Genomic DNA, 20,202 nt, shown 5'->3' with positions numbered 1-20,202 from the left:
TAGTTATTAGAGGGGTTATAAGCTTGTAACCCATGCAAAAAAAATTGAGAAACATCACATACTCACATAATTAACTCACTCGTATTGCATCCTATCTTCAAATAACCATATAAATACAGTAACTTTTATAACATCATCCATGGAGACCATAGGTAAACCACAAGAGAATCAGTGAGTTACCATAAACCAAGTTTTGTTAGAAGGACGTCGAGTGACTTTTGAGTCCGCATTGTTATTTTTGTGATGATCTTGGGAAGGTGCAGTTGAGTCTGAAAGTGAATCCTTTTGTGATTGCTAAGTCTATAAATTTTGTTGGAGCACATGGGTTTGAATTGGATATGACCGAGTAAATACATTTTAATTTCACATACGGTTTCTCCAAAGTGGTGTTAATTCCATATGATATGATGGAGGGATATAATGGGGGAGAGGTAGAGCGTTGAGACGGAGGGATATAGTGGGGGAGGCAAAGTGTCTGTTTAATCTTGATCAAATTGCTTTTTGTAATTAAATCTTGCTTACATGGGGACTAGGTGCATACCTACTGCATAGTCACAAAAACGAGAATGTTTGTTTGGCTTCTGTTTAGTTTGAGAAGGAAAAAGCGGAGAGAGTTGGAAAGAGGAAGGGAGAAAGGTTCTCTTTTTGATTGTTCAGATTGGAGAGAGGGAATAAGAGAGGGAAGGAAGGAGGGAGAGGTTGTCTTTGTGCATGGCTCAAGAGGGAAAAGTGGAAAAGGGTTGGGAGAGTAACTCTGTTTGGTTTTGTTTATATTGAGAGAGAGTGAGAGGACAAGTGCCATAACATTTTTTTTATAAATGTTTTTTTTTCCTTACCAAGACTTATTATATGGTTGATGAGGACGAACCTATCTAGAAAAAGGCAATAGGATGCTGATTACCACTTTAAACTATATTCCAAATTTCCAATACCCACAATTACTTCATTTATCTTATTAGTTTTGTTACTTTGTAAGGTGGGTTTTACAATTAGAAAAACCCTAAAAAGTGTTCAAGAATGGCAAACCAATTGAACAACGTGAAGTTTTTTGGAACTTTTTGAAACCTCAACATATTTCAGATGACGAATATATTAATGATAATTTAGTCCTGGCTGAAAAATTATTGATTAAAAACTTGACGGGCTAAGGATTATCCCAACGCTTGAGTTTATTTATAATGTTGCTAAGGAATGTACTAACGATTGAAATGAAACATAAGCAGTTTTAGCATCTACTATGTTGATTGTTGCTATTTATTCATGTGCAGGATGACAACTTCTTTGATGCAAAATACTGGGTTTACTTAAACGGTTGAATAATCAACTGTCAATCTTATACTGAATGACGCTTGTGAGATTGTGTTGTAATAATTATTTCATTGCATTATATTTTTTTAGGTAGGCTTGTGAATGCGTAAGTGATACCGCGGTAAAAATGTGGGTTCTACATTGTTCTATTTATAGAGTACAGAAATTGAATTTTGTAAGGCATTCTGATGCTTTAGCTGCTCCGCATATTTAGAACAGAGTACTTTTATTTAATTTATTCCAACAAGTTTGTATGGAGTCTTATTATGTAAGGTATTCAAATGATGTTGCTTAGTGTATTTCGGAAAGAGAGTGTTTTCAAATACATCTCTACTACTTTACAATACTATTTAGACAAATTGGGGTATCTTGCCGTTAAAGAGCTTTTTCTAGGTAAGATTGCTAATTGTGTTGATCATCCGTAGTTATCTTGTTCTTTATTTCAATTTGCAACGATACCTTTTGAAAAAAAAAGTGCACCTTAATCGCATAGGTGTTTCCTTTTATATTTTACGAGTATTGTGTCTCAGGCATTTTGCCTTCCCGTCGTTTCTTAGCATGTATAATGTATAGTGCTTATTATGTTCCGTCGATGTTTTTGGCCAGATGATGGGCAACATCATTTTCTATTCAATTCATCCTCTTGCGGTTAGATAAATGATTAGCCAAATTGGGGCACCGCGTCCGGGAGGGCGCGGAGCAACGACTAGTTTATTAAAAGGAACGATGGCATTTTAAAGTTACTCGAGAAGCTTGTAAGTCGTCTGGACGACTTACCCAACTACATGCCTCAACTATCTGAGATCCCGACCCCTTGCACGCCGACGTCGACCAAACGACCTGCCCATCGCTGCCATCGGCGCTGTACCCTGCAACCCCTCTTTCCCATAAACCTAATTTTACAAATTCTGATTTTACTTAATCCTAATTTAACAATTGAATGATTATTTACAATTTGATTAAAGAATGAAGTAATGAATGAATAAGAATCAATACTTGATTATGAAAATTAAGATTAAAATTGAGTAATTTGGTGGAGTTTTGCTTAATTTTTAGAGAGAGAAAGAAGAGAGAATTTGTTGTTTATTTAAGGGTAAGGCATGGAAAAGTTGTGGAAAAAAGTCTATGAAAGAGTAAAACTTGTACATGAAAGAGCAATGACGAAAAAAAATCATCAATAAAATTAGCAAATTAAAAATGAGCAAAAAATAGTAAAAAGGTAAAAATATTAGTATTTACCTGATTATTGATGTACAATCAATTTACCTGATTATTGATTTTTTTTTTTTTTGATGGAAACACCCCAAAGGGTATTAATTCATTAAAGATAAATCAAACGAAGCCGCAGATCGAGCTGCCGCTGGCAAATCAGACAACCAACAAGTTTTTCCGACTACTCTAGGAACTACGTGAGCTAAAGCATGAGCTACGGAGTTATTTGCTCGACCCGAATGAGACCAAACAACCGACTCAAAGTCATTACAAATCGAAAAAATATCATCTAAAACTAACGAGAAATCACTACGTCCTTTGCTTCCTTCTTGTAGAGCCTCGATCACTTGTAAACAGTCACTCTCCAAAATCACATTTCGATGCCCCCATTCACGTGCTTCCTGCAACCCATCCAAGACCGCTACAGCTTCCGCAAAACGTGGCTCCCAATCAACATCTCGCGCCACCGAAATACCCCATACAATCTCACCTTGTCTCCCTCGGCATACCACACCCGTATTAACCCCCTCTCCCTCCTTCACTCCCGCATCAACATTTACCTTAACCCATCCCTTCGGTGCCGGTTTCCAGCCATCGTTCCCGCTTTCCTTGGTCCTGACACCTCTCTTTTCGGCCTTGTTGTGCACATCACCATCATTCTCCACCCCTTCATTTAAAACATCCCGTATACGCTGAACAATTCTCGCCGGCTCGATATTCGCTCCCTCAAATGCCACTTTGTTTCGAAACTCCCATAGTGCCCAACATCCAACCATGAACTTCCCATAATCCGTCACATTCATCTCCTTCCACAGATACTCAATCCAATCCCTCAACCCACCGCCACTACACCCCTCATCTTCCCACGCCAATCCAACCTCATTCCACACCCATTGTGCCACACTACAATCTCGAAACAAATGTAAACACGATTCAGAAAAATAAGAGCATAAATAACAAGTCGAAGGAAACTCACCTCTAACTCGAGTCACTATGTTTTCCAATGTTGCGAGAGCTCCACTGCACAGCTGCCAGAAGAATATTTTGACGCGAGGCCATACCGAGACTTTCCAGAGCCGATTCCAAATCCATCTTTCCCTCTCCCAATTCGAAGGCCCACCCGTATTATTCCGATCTTCAATTAGACAAGCATAGGCCGTCTTAACCGAGAACTCACCACTCCTCTCAAAACACCAAAACCAACCATCACTCGGTAGATTAGGACTCACTCGAATATTAAGGATCCGTTGCACTTCGAAAGGCAAAAACAGGTGGTGCACCCTCTCAACATCCCATCCCTCACCTCCCGGCTTCAAGATGTCAGCAACCCTCATCCCATCAAAACCCGGCTGACATGGTGAGATGACTTTCCCCCGGTCATTCCCACTAACCCACGGCTGTCCCTAAATCAGCGTATCTTGCCCATTCCCAATACGTCTCCTCAAACCCCGCTCCAAAGTTGCTCGAGCCCCTAAAATGCCACGCCAAGTGTAACTCGGTCTCGCCCCTATATCAGCCTCCGTAAAGCACGACAATGGGTAGTATCTAGCTTTCATCACCCTAGCCCATAAACAATTTGGTTCCGCAACCAGGCGCCACGCTTGCTTAGCGAGAAGGGCATCATTAAAGACCTCGAAGTCCCTAAAGCCGAGCCCACCTTCAGATTTGGGTCGACACAGTTTCTTCCACGACACCCATGAAATGCCCCTACTCCCCTCTCCATGTCCCCACCAAAACCTTGATACCATCGATCGGAGTTCGTTGCAAAAGGACGCGGGAATTTTGAACACACTCATAACATAAGTAGGAAGAGAATTGGCCACCGCCTTTATGAGAACCTCCCTACCAGCCCTCGACAATATTTTCCCACGCCAACCATGAAGTCTTTTACACAGTTTATCCCGAATAATATTAGTGAGCACTTTTTTAGACCTCCCCACAACAGTAGGTAAGCCTAGGTAGCGCTCTTGGACCTCCACTTCACGAACCCCCAACCGATCAGCAATCCGGTTACGCAACACATCAGGGACACCTTTACTGAACGAAACCGTCGTCTTATCGAGACTCACAAGCTGCCCGGAAGCCTCTTCGTATTTTCGCAATATTGTGTTCACAGCATTAGATTCCCCTTCAGTCGCTGTCACAAAAAGAATGCTATCATCCGCAAAAAATAAGTGAGAAATAGCAGGGGCATTGTGCGAAATTTTCAGACCGTGTAACGCCTCCTCAGCTACAGCACGCCTCATCAAATTAGAAAACGCCTCAGCACATAGAATAAATAAATAGGGCGATAGAGGATCTCCCTGCCTTAGCCCCCTCCCCGGTTTGAACTCCTCCGACGGTGACCCATTAATAAGCACCGAAAAGGATACCGAAGACACACAAGCCATAACTCGATTAACCCATCCCTGATCGAAATTCATAACCTCAAGGACCCGTCGCAAAAAGGCCAATTCCACTCGATCATAAGCTTTCGCCATATCCAATTTAATTGCCATGAACCCATCAAGCTGCCGCGAATTTTTCAAATGATGAAACATCTCAAAAGCGACTAAAACATTGTCTGTAATAAGGCGGCCAGGTGTAAACGCACTTTGGTTTTCGGACACGATCTCAGACAAGAAAATTTTCAATCTATTCGCCAAGACCTTTGAGACCAACTTATACACCACATTACACAAGCTAATCGGTCGGAAATCCCTTATTTTATCCGGCGCCTTCTTCTTTGGAATTAAGACAATGTTCGTCTTATTAAAATCATCCAGAGGCATATCCCCACGAAGAATTCCGAGCACGGTTCCCACTACATCTTTACCAATTAAATGCCAGAAAGACTGAAAAAATAATCCATTCATACCGTCTGGGCCCGGCGCTTTAAGGGGGTGCATCTGATTAAGAGCTTCTATCACTTCTTCTTCTCGGTACTCAGCCCTCAAAATCAAATTCATACGGTCCAACACCCGGTTCTCCATTCCCACCAAAACCTCATCAAAATTCGAAGGCTGCGAGGATGTGAATAGTTCGCGGAAGTAACTGTTAGCGACCCCAGCAATCTCCTCATGTCCTATACGCTGCACTCCATCATCATCAACAAGCACGCCTATGTGGTTCTTCCTCTTCCTCTCCCCGGCTCTAGCGTGAAAGAATTTTGTATTACGATCCCCTTCTTCCAACCAAAGAGCTCTCGAGCGTTGTCTCCAGTACTGTTCTTCTTGCCTCCGAAGATTAGAAATTTCAGCAACTAATTTCTTCCTCTTACGCACTTCTTCCTCAGTTCGGTTCCCTTCATTTAGACGGCTCAGCTGTTTACTTTTTCGTTCCACCAGGTAGCTTATCTTTCGAATGCCATTCTTTTTCCATGCCTGTAGTTCCCGAGCACAATTTTTCAGAGCCTCACCAAGACCTCCTCCACCCTTGCTCATCCCACGCCACACAGCCTTCTCACACCCCTCCTCCCCCAACCAAGCTTGCTCGAATTTGAACCCTCTCTTCACTTCGACCCCCGTCACTCTTTTATCGAAGACAAGTTTAATTGGAGCATGATCAGACCATTCCCGTTCCAGGTGCACAATCTTGGCATAAGGGAAGATATCCAACCAAGAAGTTGTGCACAAAGCCCTATCTAACATACATTGCCGGTTAGCTTCTCCCGCCTGACCATTGTCCCAAGTAAACTGATAGCCCTCCCATCCAATGTCCCGCAGTCCACAGTCATCAACAGCAGCTTGAAAATTGTTCATTTGCCATTGCGCTCTACTGCCGCCCTTCATCTCGGTAGAAAAAAGAATCTCATTAAAATCTCCAATGCACACCCATGGTAGGTCCGACTGCCCATGAAGTAGTCGAAGTAACTCCCACGAAAGATGTCTATCCCCCACCGCAGGCCACCCATAGAACCCCGTGACTCTCCACTCCTTTTCCCCTTCACGAACCTCAATATCGATATGATGTACCGATGCCGACTTCAGAGTGCAGTCGAGCTCCTTCTTCCACATAAACGCAAGGCCCCCCGATCTCCCCATGCTATCTACTTCAATACCGAAATACCCCTCCAATTTATCTTTCACCTTTTTCATATCCCGTCCACAAAGCTTCGTCTCACACAGAAACAACATGGCCGGAGCTTCCCTCCGAACCAGGGCACGAAGATTATTTACAGCGTCGAGGTTGCCCAAGCCTCGACAATTAAGGCTTAGTAGATTCATTGGGCCCAGCGGGGTTGAGCTCCCTCAACCTCCGCCTCAGATATTAAGACGTCCCCGTCTTTGTATTGTTTTTGCTTTTTGCCGCCAGTGCCCACCATCTCTTCATCACGACTTCTCTTCCCTCCTTCCTGAACCCGCACTTCCCCTTCCCCTCCCCCTCTCACAACCTCCCTCGGTATTCGAGTCCATTTTTTAGCTCCGGTATACCCCTTCTGTCCCCCTTCCTGCATTCCCACTCCCACAATCTCATTCCTGGTAATTCCCGCCTTCACACACCCTCCCCCATCAGACACCGTCTCCCCACTATCCATCCTCTCGTTTTCCTGCACCAAACAACCCTCCCCCTTCCCTGATATGTCCCCTACCATCCCTTGCATTTGTTGCCCCTCATCAGTGCAATCCTCCCCAACCACTGTAATCTCCATCGTTCCCTCACCAGCTCTTCCACTCTCTCCCCTTTCCTCCCGCTGCTTCATCTCAGCCTTCGCACCTGATTTCTTCATTTTTAAGTCAATAGCTATAGCTTGTAGTTTATCTATCATTTTTGCGATGTCGTATTCAGAGTTTCCCCGGTCCTCAGCCTCAAACGCAGCATTTAAATCCTTGCGAGCTCTTCCTGACGAATCCGGTACGGTTTTGGTGACCTTCCATGGCGATGCCCTAAGCCATTCCCCAAATTTCAACTCACCATCCTCATACGGTCCGTCATCACAGTCTTTTTCGCCATGCCCTAAATGCCCACAACCATAGCAATATAGAGGTAAACGTTCATATTTGACGTCAAATTGTAGAACCTTTCCCCCCTTCATCTTAATCGGCACACTGTTTTGTAAGGGCTTACGAACATCGTGTAAAACTCGGATTCTTATAGCCCTATCAAGCTCTGTATTGGGGCCCTTCTCCGCAGTAATAAAAGATCCTAAACTCGCTCCTATCTTCTTCAAATTCGTTTCACTCGATCGACCCAATTGTTTCAGTAACATCGCTGCACTACACAAAGACGTGCGTATCTGACTGTAAAACCACTCTCGTAATCACATTAATCTACTTAAACCACATTTCACAAATATAAGATCCATTAACAACACACACCTGCTACTAATTTGACGAACAAAATCAAGATCGCAACAATGGCGTTTTGGTGGCCATTCTTAGTCCTTGGATTAGCTTACGCTATTTGCAAGTTCCTCTTAATGCTCATTCCTCCTAATGTTCCTTCTATCGACGTCGACGTTTCCGACGGTTTGCGCTCTTTCTCTCTCTCTCTCTCTTCCGACATTTTATTTTTCACTCTTTTGTCGTTTTGAGCTGTTAGTTCGTCGATTTTTCGACTAATTTGTGTGTGATTGCAGTTGTTGATGACGGAAATCAGACGAAGGATAACAGCTTCATCTATGTGAGTTGCTTCAACTTTGTGAAATTCTGTTGATTTTAGCTTTAATTGCTGTAATTTAAGCTCGATGTTCATAATTATTGTGTTAATCAATGAATTATTTATGTGTGAGTTAATAATCGGATTATTTGATGAAATTGGAGCAATTACGCTTCGATTATCTTTGACAGAGTTGCAATTTTTATGATTTTAGCTTAATTTCTGTAATTTCAGCTCGGTTTTTCATCATTATTATGTCAGTCGATGAAATGTTGATTCTGTATGTGCGAGTTAATGATGATTTTATTTGAGTCTAATGTGGAAGCTTTTGCGCGCAATCTTGTGGTGATTATTTGCTGAAATTGGAGCAATTACGCTGCGATTATTTTTGAAGGAGTCGCAATTTTTATGATGTTAGCTTTAATTTCTTTCATTCAAGTTTGGCTTTCATAATCATTATGCCAATCGATGAAAGTTGATTTTATTTCACATATGTGAGTTTGTTATAATTTTTTTTGAATATAAATTGACTAAAATTAGAGCAACTACGCTTCTATTATTGTAAGACTTGCAATTTTGAGACGTCTTACTCGCTGTCTCGCTGATACCTTCTCATTCGAAACTTCGTACTTTTGTTTGTATTCTAGCAGTTCTGGTTTAGGTTTAGTGGTTTACGTAGCTATCTTTGAAGGAATTGCAATTTTGAGGTCGTCTAATACGGCTTCGTTCTAAAATTTGTGCTGTTGTTTGCACTCTAGTAGTTCTGATTTAGGTTTATGTAGTTATCGGTTTGATGATCTATTTCAGTCTTTAGATGATGAGTTGTATTCCCCATTGCCGAAAATTAAGAAAAAACATAGGGGATGAACAGTAGTGTTTAGGGGATCTTATTGCTAGAATCCTAGAAGTTAGTCACTTTTCTGCATCTCTGACAAAACTTATTTAGATTGGATTTTTGCGGGACTTGAGCCGCTATGACTTAGGCAGTGCAGTCAATTGAATTACTGTTTTGAAAAGGTATATAAGTGGTATCAAATCTCGGTTTGATAGCTGATATCAGAGTCGGTTGTTGCCACCCGTTTCTAGTTGGTGCGGCGTGTGCGCCTTATATGCAGAGATAAATTGCTTTAAGATTTTTTTCGGATTAACTACATCGCAGGCTTGCAGTTTTCTCAATTTTTCTAATAATTTATGTACTCTACTGTCTAATAATACTGATGTATGGAGTTTATGAGCAGATACCGACAAGAGGAAGGCAGACAGACAAAGTGCAATGCTATGAACCTGCAACAATGAAATACTTGGGATTTTTTCCGGCACTGAAGCCAGATGAGGTCCGTGTTACTCTCCATTTTTTGTTGATTGGTCTTTATGTATCATTTCAAATGAGTTCTTTCCCTACCAAACTCAGAATTTGAAATGTTCTCTGAGGTGAAATTTGAGGGGATTTGTTGCGGTGTATAAACTATAAATATAAGCTCATACACTTGTTTGTCCTTTGCTTTTAAAATACTTAGGAGCTAAAATGCCGCACCTTTGACTATTAATGTTATGAATAACATACATTTGTCAAATGTGTAAGAGTTCCTTGTTTAGTGGAATAATTCCAAGTTTCATTTTCTTTTATGCCATGTAGAAGTATGCTTGTTGTAGCAGTGTGAGCCGAATGTTGTTAACAAGATTGGAATGGTTGTTAAAAGACAAATTGATAAAACAGCCTAGAATTTAGTAGGATGGAAGCTGTTTGCCTGGACCCTAGTTTTGGTACATCTGTTTTGAACGATGATTGGTCATACCGTCATAGTACTCCTTAAGTGTTAGGCCCTCGAGATTAGTACCTAACTGCGATGACATACCAGCTCTATCTGTGTTTCAGGTTAGAGAACGTGTTGCACAAGCAAGAAAAGCACAGAAAACATGGGCTACCAGCAGCTTTAAGCAAAGACGGCAGTTTTTGCGTATACTTTTAAAGTACATCATTGAACATCAGGACCTCATTTGCGAGTAGGAAATCCTTTCTTTATACTTCACTCATTTAATTACAGCACATTAATTCTTGATATATAAAGCTATTTTATTGCTTGTGGCTAACTGGCTATGGATATACTGATATACAGTGGCTTCTTAGTTCAACCAACTAGATTTCTTGCTCCTAGTTGCATTTTTTGATACAACAGTGTGCCATGATTTGAATACCTTTATCAATCTTATTGATGCTTACAGCACGTGAATAGCACTCAAATGTTACGATCTTGTGTATCCATTATAGTCAAGTAATTATTACTTCCTAACCCCTCCTTGAATTTTTCATGTTTGTCAATGTTGTAGATTTGTGATAGCCTTTAGTCCTTTGTTGTTGATTTTTCTTTTGTGGTTTCCAAAATTTTAGAAGTTCCAGGCTTCCTTTTAGCATCTAATTCTCAATTTTATACGGAGTACTACTGTATCGTGCTAGGGCACAGTTGCACTTGGTTGATTTTACATCTGTACTTGCAATCATGTTTTGAGGATCTGCATGGTAAATGATTGACGTAATCTTAGATTTTTTTTTAATAATCTTGAAGGATCTCATCTCGTGATACTGGAAAGACAATGATTGACGCATCACTAGGAGAAATTATGACTACATGTGAGAAAATCACTTGGCTACTTTCGGAAGGGGAGAAATGGTTGAAGCCTGAATACAGGTATCTTCCTTTAATACCAGCATCTTTGTTATACTTTCCGAGTAATTTCCATGCATGTCGTAGGTCAGCTATTTTTTCAGTCTCTTTACTACTCTTCCTATTGTTTGGCTTTCCGAAGGAAGTTTGGATTACACGATTGCTGTTAAGAATTTGCTGATTCGTCAAGCCTTTCTTCCATTCCCCAACTGAACATTTCTATCACAGCTGCGCAGTTGACCTAATTTTAGTCACCAAGAAACTTTAAATTGCTTTTACAATAAAGCAGTCCCATAAATAGGACCTCCCCTCTATCCCATCCTCCCTGGCTCCGTCCCGGCCCATTAAACTGAGCGGACATTGTCAGAAATAGCCACCTGGTTTACAAAGGAAGTCTATTGTCGAACAACATCCTTATAAAACAAATACAGTATTATGTGGACCGGTTTATGCTGTGATCTTGTTAGTGATTGCATTATTTACCTTGCATCAAAAGTTGTCAAATAGTATTGTAAATTTGTAGGGTCTCTGATATCATGACTACCTAAAAGGCTAAAAACAAATCCCTACAGAGCGGTCTATTCACACGTGGATCCCCACTTAATGATATAAACCTTCATGTTTTTGGATTTCAGGAGCTCTGGAAGATCAATGATTCACAAGAGAGCCAAAGTAGAATTTCATCCTTTAGGGGTTATTGGTGCTATTGTCTCGTGGAATTATCCATTCCACAACCTCTTCAATCCAATGCTCGCTGCTATCTTTTCCGGGAATGGTGCTGTCATTAAGGTATTTAAGCTATGTGCGGAAGCATTTTCCTGTCCACGGTTGTGGTCATTTCTTATATACTTATGCAATACATTGAGTGGTGAGAGTGGCCACCGTTCTTGGTGACTCCAGAATAGGAGATTATGTGGCCGATTTGTGCTCATGCTGGCCTTCAGGACCTGATTTGCTGGTCCTAGTGCTCTCCAGGATTGCAAATTTGTAGAAACAGTAATTGCTCAAAATTATGGCCGATTTTCGTTCTTGTTATCAAAAGATTCAGTATCTGGCTTTTGAATGTGTCCTACATTCTATCATATGCTTTGGTTCATTGTTCATACTTACCGGAATGACCATTGGATTTGTGCATTTTATTGGTGATTGACCTGATGTAAATTACTTCTTCTTTTTCTTTTCTGGGAAAGTATACTTATCAATTTATCATACGCATTCTACTTGTCAATTTGAAAGTAGTTTTGTATCTACCGTAGGTTTCAGAGCACGCTAGTTGGTCTGGATGTTTCTACTTCCGGATAATTCAAACAGCATTGGCTGCTGTTGGTGCTCCCGATAATTTGGTTGATGTAATCACGGGGTATGCTTGATTTGTTCTTTCTGTTCCCTTTCTATAAAACTGTTTTATCATTGAAGTTTAGCTTGTGATTTAAACCCCTGTCACTTTGCCAGGTTTGCTGAAACAGGGGAGGCATTGGTGTCATCAGTTGATAAAATCATTTTTGTTGGGTCACCTGGTGTGGGTAAGATGGTATGTTTTAGAACTCAATTCTACCCATTTCCTTCTATTGAGTACTCATCTAAAGGATTTTTACGTATTTACCAGGCTAAATGAGTTTTACTGATATGTTATATGCGCTAAACATTTAATTATTGCTTCGCGACTGTATTCTGAAAATTCTGCTGATAAATCCATATTATGGACTTAGCTGGTCCCCGGTTAATGATAGGCAGGCTGCCAAATTCAGGAGCATCATTTATATCTTAAAATATTTGTTAAGGCATCAGAAATCTTGGATCTACTCCCTGTGTGTCGAAACATATTCGTTCTATTTCTTAGTGCTCAAACCAAGAAATATTACTCCCTCCGTACCACACCAAAGGTAACGTAGGGAAAATTGGAGTATTTAAGAAAAAGTGGAAAAAGTAAGGGTAAAGAGGGAAAAAATAGGTGGGGTATGTAATTGTGGGTTTAATTGTGGGTTGGTAGGTGGGGTATGTAATGGCATTTTGTGTAAATATCAAATGAGTATAAGGATAACTTAGTAATGCTGTGGGCCAAATAAGGAATGTTACCTTTGGTGTGGTACGTCCGTTTATAGTAAGTGTTACCTTTGGTCTGGTACGGAGGGAGTATTTGTTAAATAACTTCTGTTTCTGTAGAGTGCTTATCAATGTATTGGCTTCTAAACAGATAATGAGAAAAGCTTCTGAGACGCTTATACCAGTTACTCTGGAGCTTGGTGGGAAAGATGCATTTATTGTCTGTGAAGATGCAGATGTGGAACATGTAAGTGCTTTTCAGTTCTATTTTTGTATTATATATTCTTATGAGCCAGGAGTCCAATTCTGGTCGATTTGCCTTTGTTTTGGTGTGTATTCTTCTTATTAACTGGAATACTGCATTACCTCACACAGGTTGCACAAGTTGCTGTTAGGGCATCTCTTCAATCAAGTGGTCAGAATTGTGCTGGGGCAGAGAGATTCTATGTTCATCGTGATATATACAACGCATTTGTTTCACAAGTGGTGAAGATTGTCAAATCTGTCACAGCGGTAAGTTTGTATTCAGAGAAAACTTTGATATACTTCTTTTGTGATGGATTTGAAGGTCAGCAAAGTAATAGTTTGAGTGGATTGATAAATGCACCTCTTTCTAGGTACCTATTATCAGTGCTTCTTTCTTTTTTTCCTCATTGAGTCCTATATGTGGCGGCCTTTAATGGATTGGTCACATTTTATTTAAGATTTTGTGCTTTTTGAATGGAAATTGATAGCTTCGCTGTGCAACTTAGGTTTTAGAAACATGTCGTGTTTCGCTTTGTACAATGTTTTACAACTTAATATAGTTGTACTTCTCACTGAAAGACATTTACTATCTTCAGGGACCTCCTCTTGCTGGGAAATATGATATGGGCGCTATTTGCATGCAAGATCATGCAGAAAAGCTTCAGAGCCTTGTAAATGATGCCTTGGACAAAGGAGCAGAAATTGTTGGTCGTGGACGTTTTGGTAATTTGGGTACTGATGCTATTGATCAATTCTTCCCACCAACAATCTTAGTCAATGTGAACCACTCGATGCAAATTATGCAAGAAGAGGTAATTTTTATATGCAAAGGAGACTGAGTAGTTTATATACATTTCTGTAGTTGTTATACTCATTCCTTTTAATTCACTCAAAAACTCAAAAGAAGAGTTAAAAGACTTTTGCTGCGTTTGAAACCCTCTTTTAATAATTTCATTCTTATAAACAGTTGTTTTTAACGATATTTAATATCTTACAGGCTTTTGGTCCAATCATGCCGATTATGAAATTTAGTTCCGATGAGGAAGTTGTTAGGCTGGCAAATGACTCAAGATATGGGCTTGGATGTGCTGTGTTTTCTGCAAGCCAGAGTAGGGCTAGGAGAATCGCCTTGCAGCTGGACTGTGGAAATGTTGCAATTAATGACTTTGCAACTTCTTATATGTGTCAGGTATCTAAAACTTGATCCTTCTACAGCTTGTTCTATTCCTTTTTTTTATCCAAGGTATATACTCGTGCTTTTCGTTTCTTGATACGATTTGAAATGTGGCTAGAGACTTACTATTTTTCGGCTTTGGAATTTGGAATACGAAATAAAGCCAATTGACCTGCTAAACACTCCATGCTTCTTGTATCGTGATTCGTGAAGTAGAGCAGAGCGTCCACATTTTACTACACAATTTCAGTATATGTCATCCAGGAAAAAAAAAACCTTAGAAAATTTTCAATTTTGCTGATTATTGTTTGAAAATACTCTCCAGTCCCTACCTTTTGGTGGTGTAAAGGATAGTGGCTGTGGAAGATTTGCAGGAATTGAAGGGCTGAGAGCGTGCTGTCTTGTGAAAGCCGTGGTTGAAGATAGATGGTGGCCATACATCAAGACTAAAATACCAAAACCAATCCAGGTTTAATAATAGGACCTTACGGTTTTAGTTATTATTTGACCCAAAAAAAAAGAACATTTTTCAGGGGAACTGTATTTTCTGCTAAACTAAGTTTGACCTGTCAATTGCAGTACCCTGTTGCGGAAAATGCCTTTGAATTTCAGCAATCACTGGTGGAAGCACTTTATGGTCTAAACATATGGGATCGCTTACGAGCATTAGTAAAAGTTGTGAGGGTTTTAACTGAACACGGCTCCCCGAGCACTGCTAATGCTAGAAGGGTTGATTAAGGAACGTCAGAGTGTTCATGAAGTTCTTGCAAAACCTGAGAACAAGGGATTCTAGATTTCAACAACACAACTGTACAAACTCAAAGAGTGTTATTTCTAGATATCTAGTAATCTGTCTTACAAATTTCGGCTGCAGGGACTAGATTTCCACCTGTGGCCGGCTGGTTATCGGGCTTGGAACTCTGAATGCAGCGGCATAACAGAGTTTATTCATTAACTTACATAATGTCCAAATTTTGCAGTATCTTGTTGATGTGAAAGAAATCCTGTTCTGATGATTCCCGTTGAATGCTACAAAATGCCCAAGCCATTTCAGAATAACCCTACTTCATAGTCACGCAATTAATGTAGCGAAAAATATATTATGAGTAAGTCTACCTTAAATTGTGTTACTTTAAAGATTCGAGGTTGCTAATTACAAGCAAAGTGACGTTTTATCTCTTAGAAAGCGCGGTACAAATTATTTTTTTTTTCTTTTTAACATCAAGATTAAGATTGTTTGCAATCGCCGAGTTATTTCTGAATATGATTGCTTAACTTGATCAATTATATCGTCCAGGGAAACGTCATATCAAATTGGAGGATAAAGAAACATCGTCGATGATGCTAAAAGTTGGCCCGTATTCAGGTCGAGAACCTAATACTTTTAGTAATGATGATGACATAACAGTTTGGGATGAAAAGGGACGAACTCAAATAGCTCAAATGTTTGTATCATACGGCGATGTCATTAACTCAATTGCTTTTCAATATATTGAAGATGACAAACTAGTGACTTCCCCTCTGTTTGGCTCTCAGACTCTCGTAGGCCTTAAGTTTGCTGCGGTATTGATTATACCGTCTTACAAAAGACTAACTAATACCTTTACGCGTTGCTATGGCCTAATGTGAGAACAGGTAACGTTTAATGATGCCGAGAATGAGTACATCACGAGGATTAGTGGTTCGCATGAGTACGAGAATTATGGCCGAATACACAAAGGGATGACATCATTGACAATTGAAACGAATGCAAGGAGTTATGGACCGTTTGGAAAATCCGAGAAAAAAGACACCATATTCGAGTATAGTTTTGGACCTAAACAGTTTGGTGGATTCCATGGCCTCTCTACCCCGAACTTCCTTAAATCGATCGGAGTTTACGTCAAGCCCATTGATAGTATGGCTACTTTAAGGTCTACAAGGACTCAACTCCTTATCGAATGGAGTTAGAAATACACCTTTATTTTATTTTTTTCCCTGTTTTTGGAATATTTTCCCATTGTTGTCCTGAGTTTTGGGTTGATAATACTGTGTTGCTTGGAGTGTTGTTTGATTCTGGATCCTATGATTTTGTTCCCGGTTTAACTCTCATAATCATTGTTACCAGAATCGCGATTCGAATCAACGATTTTACGATTCAAAAATGTTTGCCCTTTGATTCTGGATCCTATGATTTTATCGTGATTGTAGAATTTTACAATCTTATTCATTTGAAAATTTCTACAGATGAAATCACAATACGAATCTAGATCAAATTCTTCATAAAAATATTAATATATATTTTATATAATGACATCTTTTTTTGTGAAACCCACCATTTCCTTTTAAGTTGTAGATGCATGTTCATACAATGATACTATCAAAATTTTATGAATAATAAATATTAATAAATAAGTGTTTGATCTTCAATTATACTTCTACTGAGTATGTTTTTACCAAATAAAAAAAATTATACTTGGTGAGTTTGTGAAATCTTACGATTCTACGATTCGATTCTACCAATTTGATCCTACCATCTCATAGCTCCAAAGTAAAATCCCGATCCCAAAAACCTTGCTGATAATAAAGTTACTTGTGTGTAAGATCCATATATGGGCCATATTCTATGCAATTAAGACTTATTTAACCTAATTTTTTTTTTTTTTTTGGCAGCTGTAAAGGAAACCCGTCTTACATAACCATGGCCCGTTTAGCTAGTCGATGGGCCACGGAATTAAGGTTTCTAGGGATAAAACTAAAACTAAGATAATGAAAAAAAGGAAAATAAGCTTCGATGTCCAGAAGGATTCCTTGAGTCAAGTGGTGTTCATTCTCCACTCCTGTAATCTGGAATAAGATCTGTAGGCAGTCGGAGAACACGTCCAAATGAAGAAAACCATTTGTCCTAGCCCAAAGAAGTGCTTCACGGATACCTTTAGCTTCCGCTCGTAACGTGTGATTGGACGAGAATCCTTTACCCCCTTCATAAATAACAGAGCAGTTGAATCATACGCCACCCAACCCGCTCACGATCTTAAAGAGTTCCTCCAACCAAAGATCCACTTTCACCCTAATTGTATTACATCCATGGCCGTGCCAATCGGATAAATGGGGATGCACTCCTTAAGTTTCTCACGTACCTCATTAACTTAGGTAGATGTATACTATAGTCATCAAATCTTGGCCTCCCAAGAGAAGACTCGATCAAACAATCGATCGGCGGTATCCGTGATTGCATCTTAAAAAAAGCATCCGGAGAAAACTTGCAGCCTCTAAAAACAAGGTTGTTTCTATGGCACCAAATGCTCCAGATGATGGCGAGGAAGTGAATAATCAGTCGGTCCCCGTTATCAACCCCCGAAAGATAGTTAATCCAATTAACTATCCAATCACCGATATCCACATGATTATCGTTATGAGTTCGTATTCCAAGACTAGAAGCAGCCCAAATCCGTGTGACAACTACACAATCGCGGAACAAATGATTCACTGTCTCTAGGCAGTCACTACTAGACCTGGCAAACGGGTCAACCGGGTCGGGCCAATTTGGGTCGGGTAATTTCGGGTCTCTCAAATTTTCGGGTTAGTTCGGATCGGGTCAGTTCATTTCGGGTTACGGGTCTATTTCGGGTTTGTTGGTCGGATGTGTTTCGGGTCAAGCGGGTCAAGTTAATTCGGGCCAGGCCATTTTCGGGTCAAAGATTAAGAGAAGAGAGGCATTTCAAGTCTATTAGGGTCAATTAAAGTTATATTTTGGCGGGTCATTTTCGGGTTGAGTGGTTTCGGATTGGTCATTTCGGGTCGGGTCTGTTACGGGTCCATGAAAACTCGGGTCATTTTCGGGTCGGATCGGGTTACTTCGGGATTCGGGTGTCATTCCGGTTCAGCAATTCGGGTCGATTTCGGGTCTCGGGTCATCCTTTTCGGGTCGGGTCAACCGGGTCGGGTTGATTTTGCCAGGTCTAGTCACTACCATAACAGAAGCGGCAGTAGGGGTCTACATTGATGCCTCTTTTTAGAAACGTCGTTCCATTCGAGATAGAATTAGTAATAATTCTCCAAATCAAGACTTTCCACGTCTGAGGCCCAGGAAGTTTCCATAACTTCTTCCTACAGAAAGCAACACATACCCTACTAGCTCTGTCTAAATCCTTTTCTCTACATGTCTTATTCAAATGATCCTCAAGTGCGCCCATAACCACTTTTCACCGAGTAAACTCCTGATGTCGAATGCTTCCAATAGATTTTATCATTAGGTTGTGAAATACACAAGGGGAGAGCTAGAATTTTAGACCTCCATTCATCACCAAACAAATCATAGATAAGATCCGAGTCCCATTCTCCCGAAGCTAGGATTAAATCCTTAACCTTGAGATTCCTAGCAGACAAGGCTTGACTTGAGTCGACTAGGATTCATAATAGGTGTCTCCCCATTCACCCAACATGTGTTCCAGATCTTTGAGCTTAGAATAATAACCCACTTTCCATGCACGATTCGGAAGGATGAGTTTGAGTCCCCAGCCACGCTTCTACATCCCCACAAAAGGTTGGAATTTTGCTTGGTGTTCATATTCTCCTACCCCGAAAAGAAGGAGGAAGAACTTTATCGAAAGATCTTCCCGAAGAGTGATTCCTTGTTACTAACCAGCTTCCAAGCTTGTTTAGCGAGTAACGCCTGATTAAGGCAAGAGGCATTCCTAATCCCAAGACCACCCTCGCTTTTTGGCAAGCTTAGGAAATTAAAATTACACCAAAGGTACGTCTTAGACGATCTCAATCCTGCCCACCAGAAATGTGACAAAAGGGAATTAATTCTCTTTGCCACACTTACCGGTATTTTGAACACCGATAGGAAGTAATTAGAAATGGTGGACAAAACCGAGGAGATCAACGTAAGGCGCCCAGCCGGTGACAAAAAAATTCCATTCCAAGAAGATAATCGTTTTTTAACACCGTCAACAAGCGCTGAGAAAATATCCTTTTTCGAGCTTTCAAAATCAGTCGAAATACCCAAGTACTTACCAATTCCCTTGTTATTTCGTATATTTAGAATTTTGAGCCCGTCAGATGCACGACAAATAGGAGTATTAGGGCTGAAAATAATACCTGACTTGTTATAATTAATCATTTGACCAGAAGCCTTACAAAAACCTTTGAGAATATAATCTAGTTGACTGAAGGCATCCTTTTTGTCCATCAAGAAAAAGATGGAATCATCAGCAAAGAAAAGATGCGAGAGAGGTGGAGAGGAACGACATAACTTAATACCATGTAGCTTGTTATTACGAGTGGCAGCAGAAATGTTTCGCGACAAAACTTCCATGCAAAGCACAAAGAGATATGGCGATAAGGGATCCCCCTACCGTAAGCCGCACTTGGGTCTAAATTGTTTCAGCGGGGCTCCATTAAAAAGAACTTCATACGAGACCGTCGACACACAATTCAAAATGAGCTTAACCAGAGACTCGGGAAAACCCAAACACCTTAGTGTACCAGAAAGAAACTTCCAACTAATCCTGTCATAAGCTTTGCTCATATCAGCCTTAAACGCAAATCTACCATGTCGACCTTTTTTTTATGGGTGTTAATGTTATGGATAGCTTCATGTGCAAGAAGAATATTATCACTAATATTCCGACCCGGCACAAAGGCATTTTGATAGTCCCCTACAAGATAGTTCATCACCCTTGCGAGCCACTAATCCTCGTGATGTAAAGAAGCTTTAAAAAGAAGCTTTAAAAAAAGACTAATGGGAGTAATAATTATTCCTCACCCAATCCTTAGCCCTTTATGAATCATTGCCTTATTTTAATTCAAATTATCATAATGAATTATATTCTCCACCTAATTAATCCTATGTCATTTATCTGGGAAATGTATTTTAAATCAGTCCGTTTTTCTTAAGATCATTGCTTTTGGTCTGAAATAAGACGGGTAACATGTCATCATTTTACAATAAAATGTTGTTATTTTTTGATAACATGTTACCATTATTGTTCG

The 20,202-nt window shown here is 40.1% G+C and overlaps 1 protein-coding gene across 1 annotated transcript; it reads left to right on the top strand.

Moving 5' to 3' along the window:
* Positions 1-7,680: 7,680 nt before the first annotated feature.
* Positions 7,681-15,239, top strand: LOC141606360 (aldehyde dehydrogenase 22A1). Its single transcript, XM_074425456.1, has 14 exons — positions 7,681-7,967; positions 8,078-8,121; positions 9,336-9,431; positions 9,974-10,101; positions 10,662-10,784; positions 11,396-11,549; positions 12,017-12,120; positions 12,213-12,291; positions 12,955-13,050; positions 13,179-13,316; positions 13,646-13,861; positions 14,047-14,238; positions 14,549-14,692; positions 14,803-15,239. The coding sequence occupies exons 1-14, from the start codon at positions 7,856-7,858 to the stop codon at positions 14,959-14,961; spliced, it is 1,785 nt and encodes a 594-aa protein (XP_074281557.1). The 5' UTR covers positions 7,681-7,855; the 3' UTR covers positions 14,962-15,239.
* The last annotated feature ends 4,963 nt before the right edge of the window (positions 15,240-20,202 follow it).

Source organism: Silene latifolia, chromosome 10, assembly GCF_048544455.1.
Source record: "Silene latifolia isolate original U9 population chromosome 10, ASM4854445v1, whole genome shotgun sequence".
In the NCBI taxonomy this organism is placed as follows: Eukaryota; Viridiplantae; Streptophyta; class Magnoliopsida; order Caryophyllales; family Caryophyllaceae; genus Silene; species Silene latifolia.
This window is presented reverse-complemented; position numbering and strand designations above follow the sequence as displayed.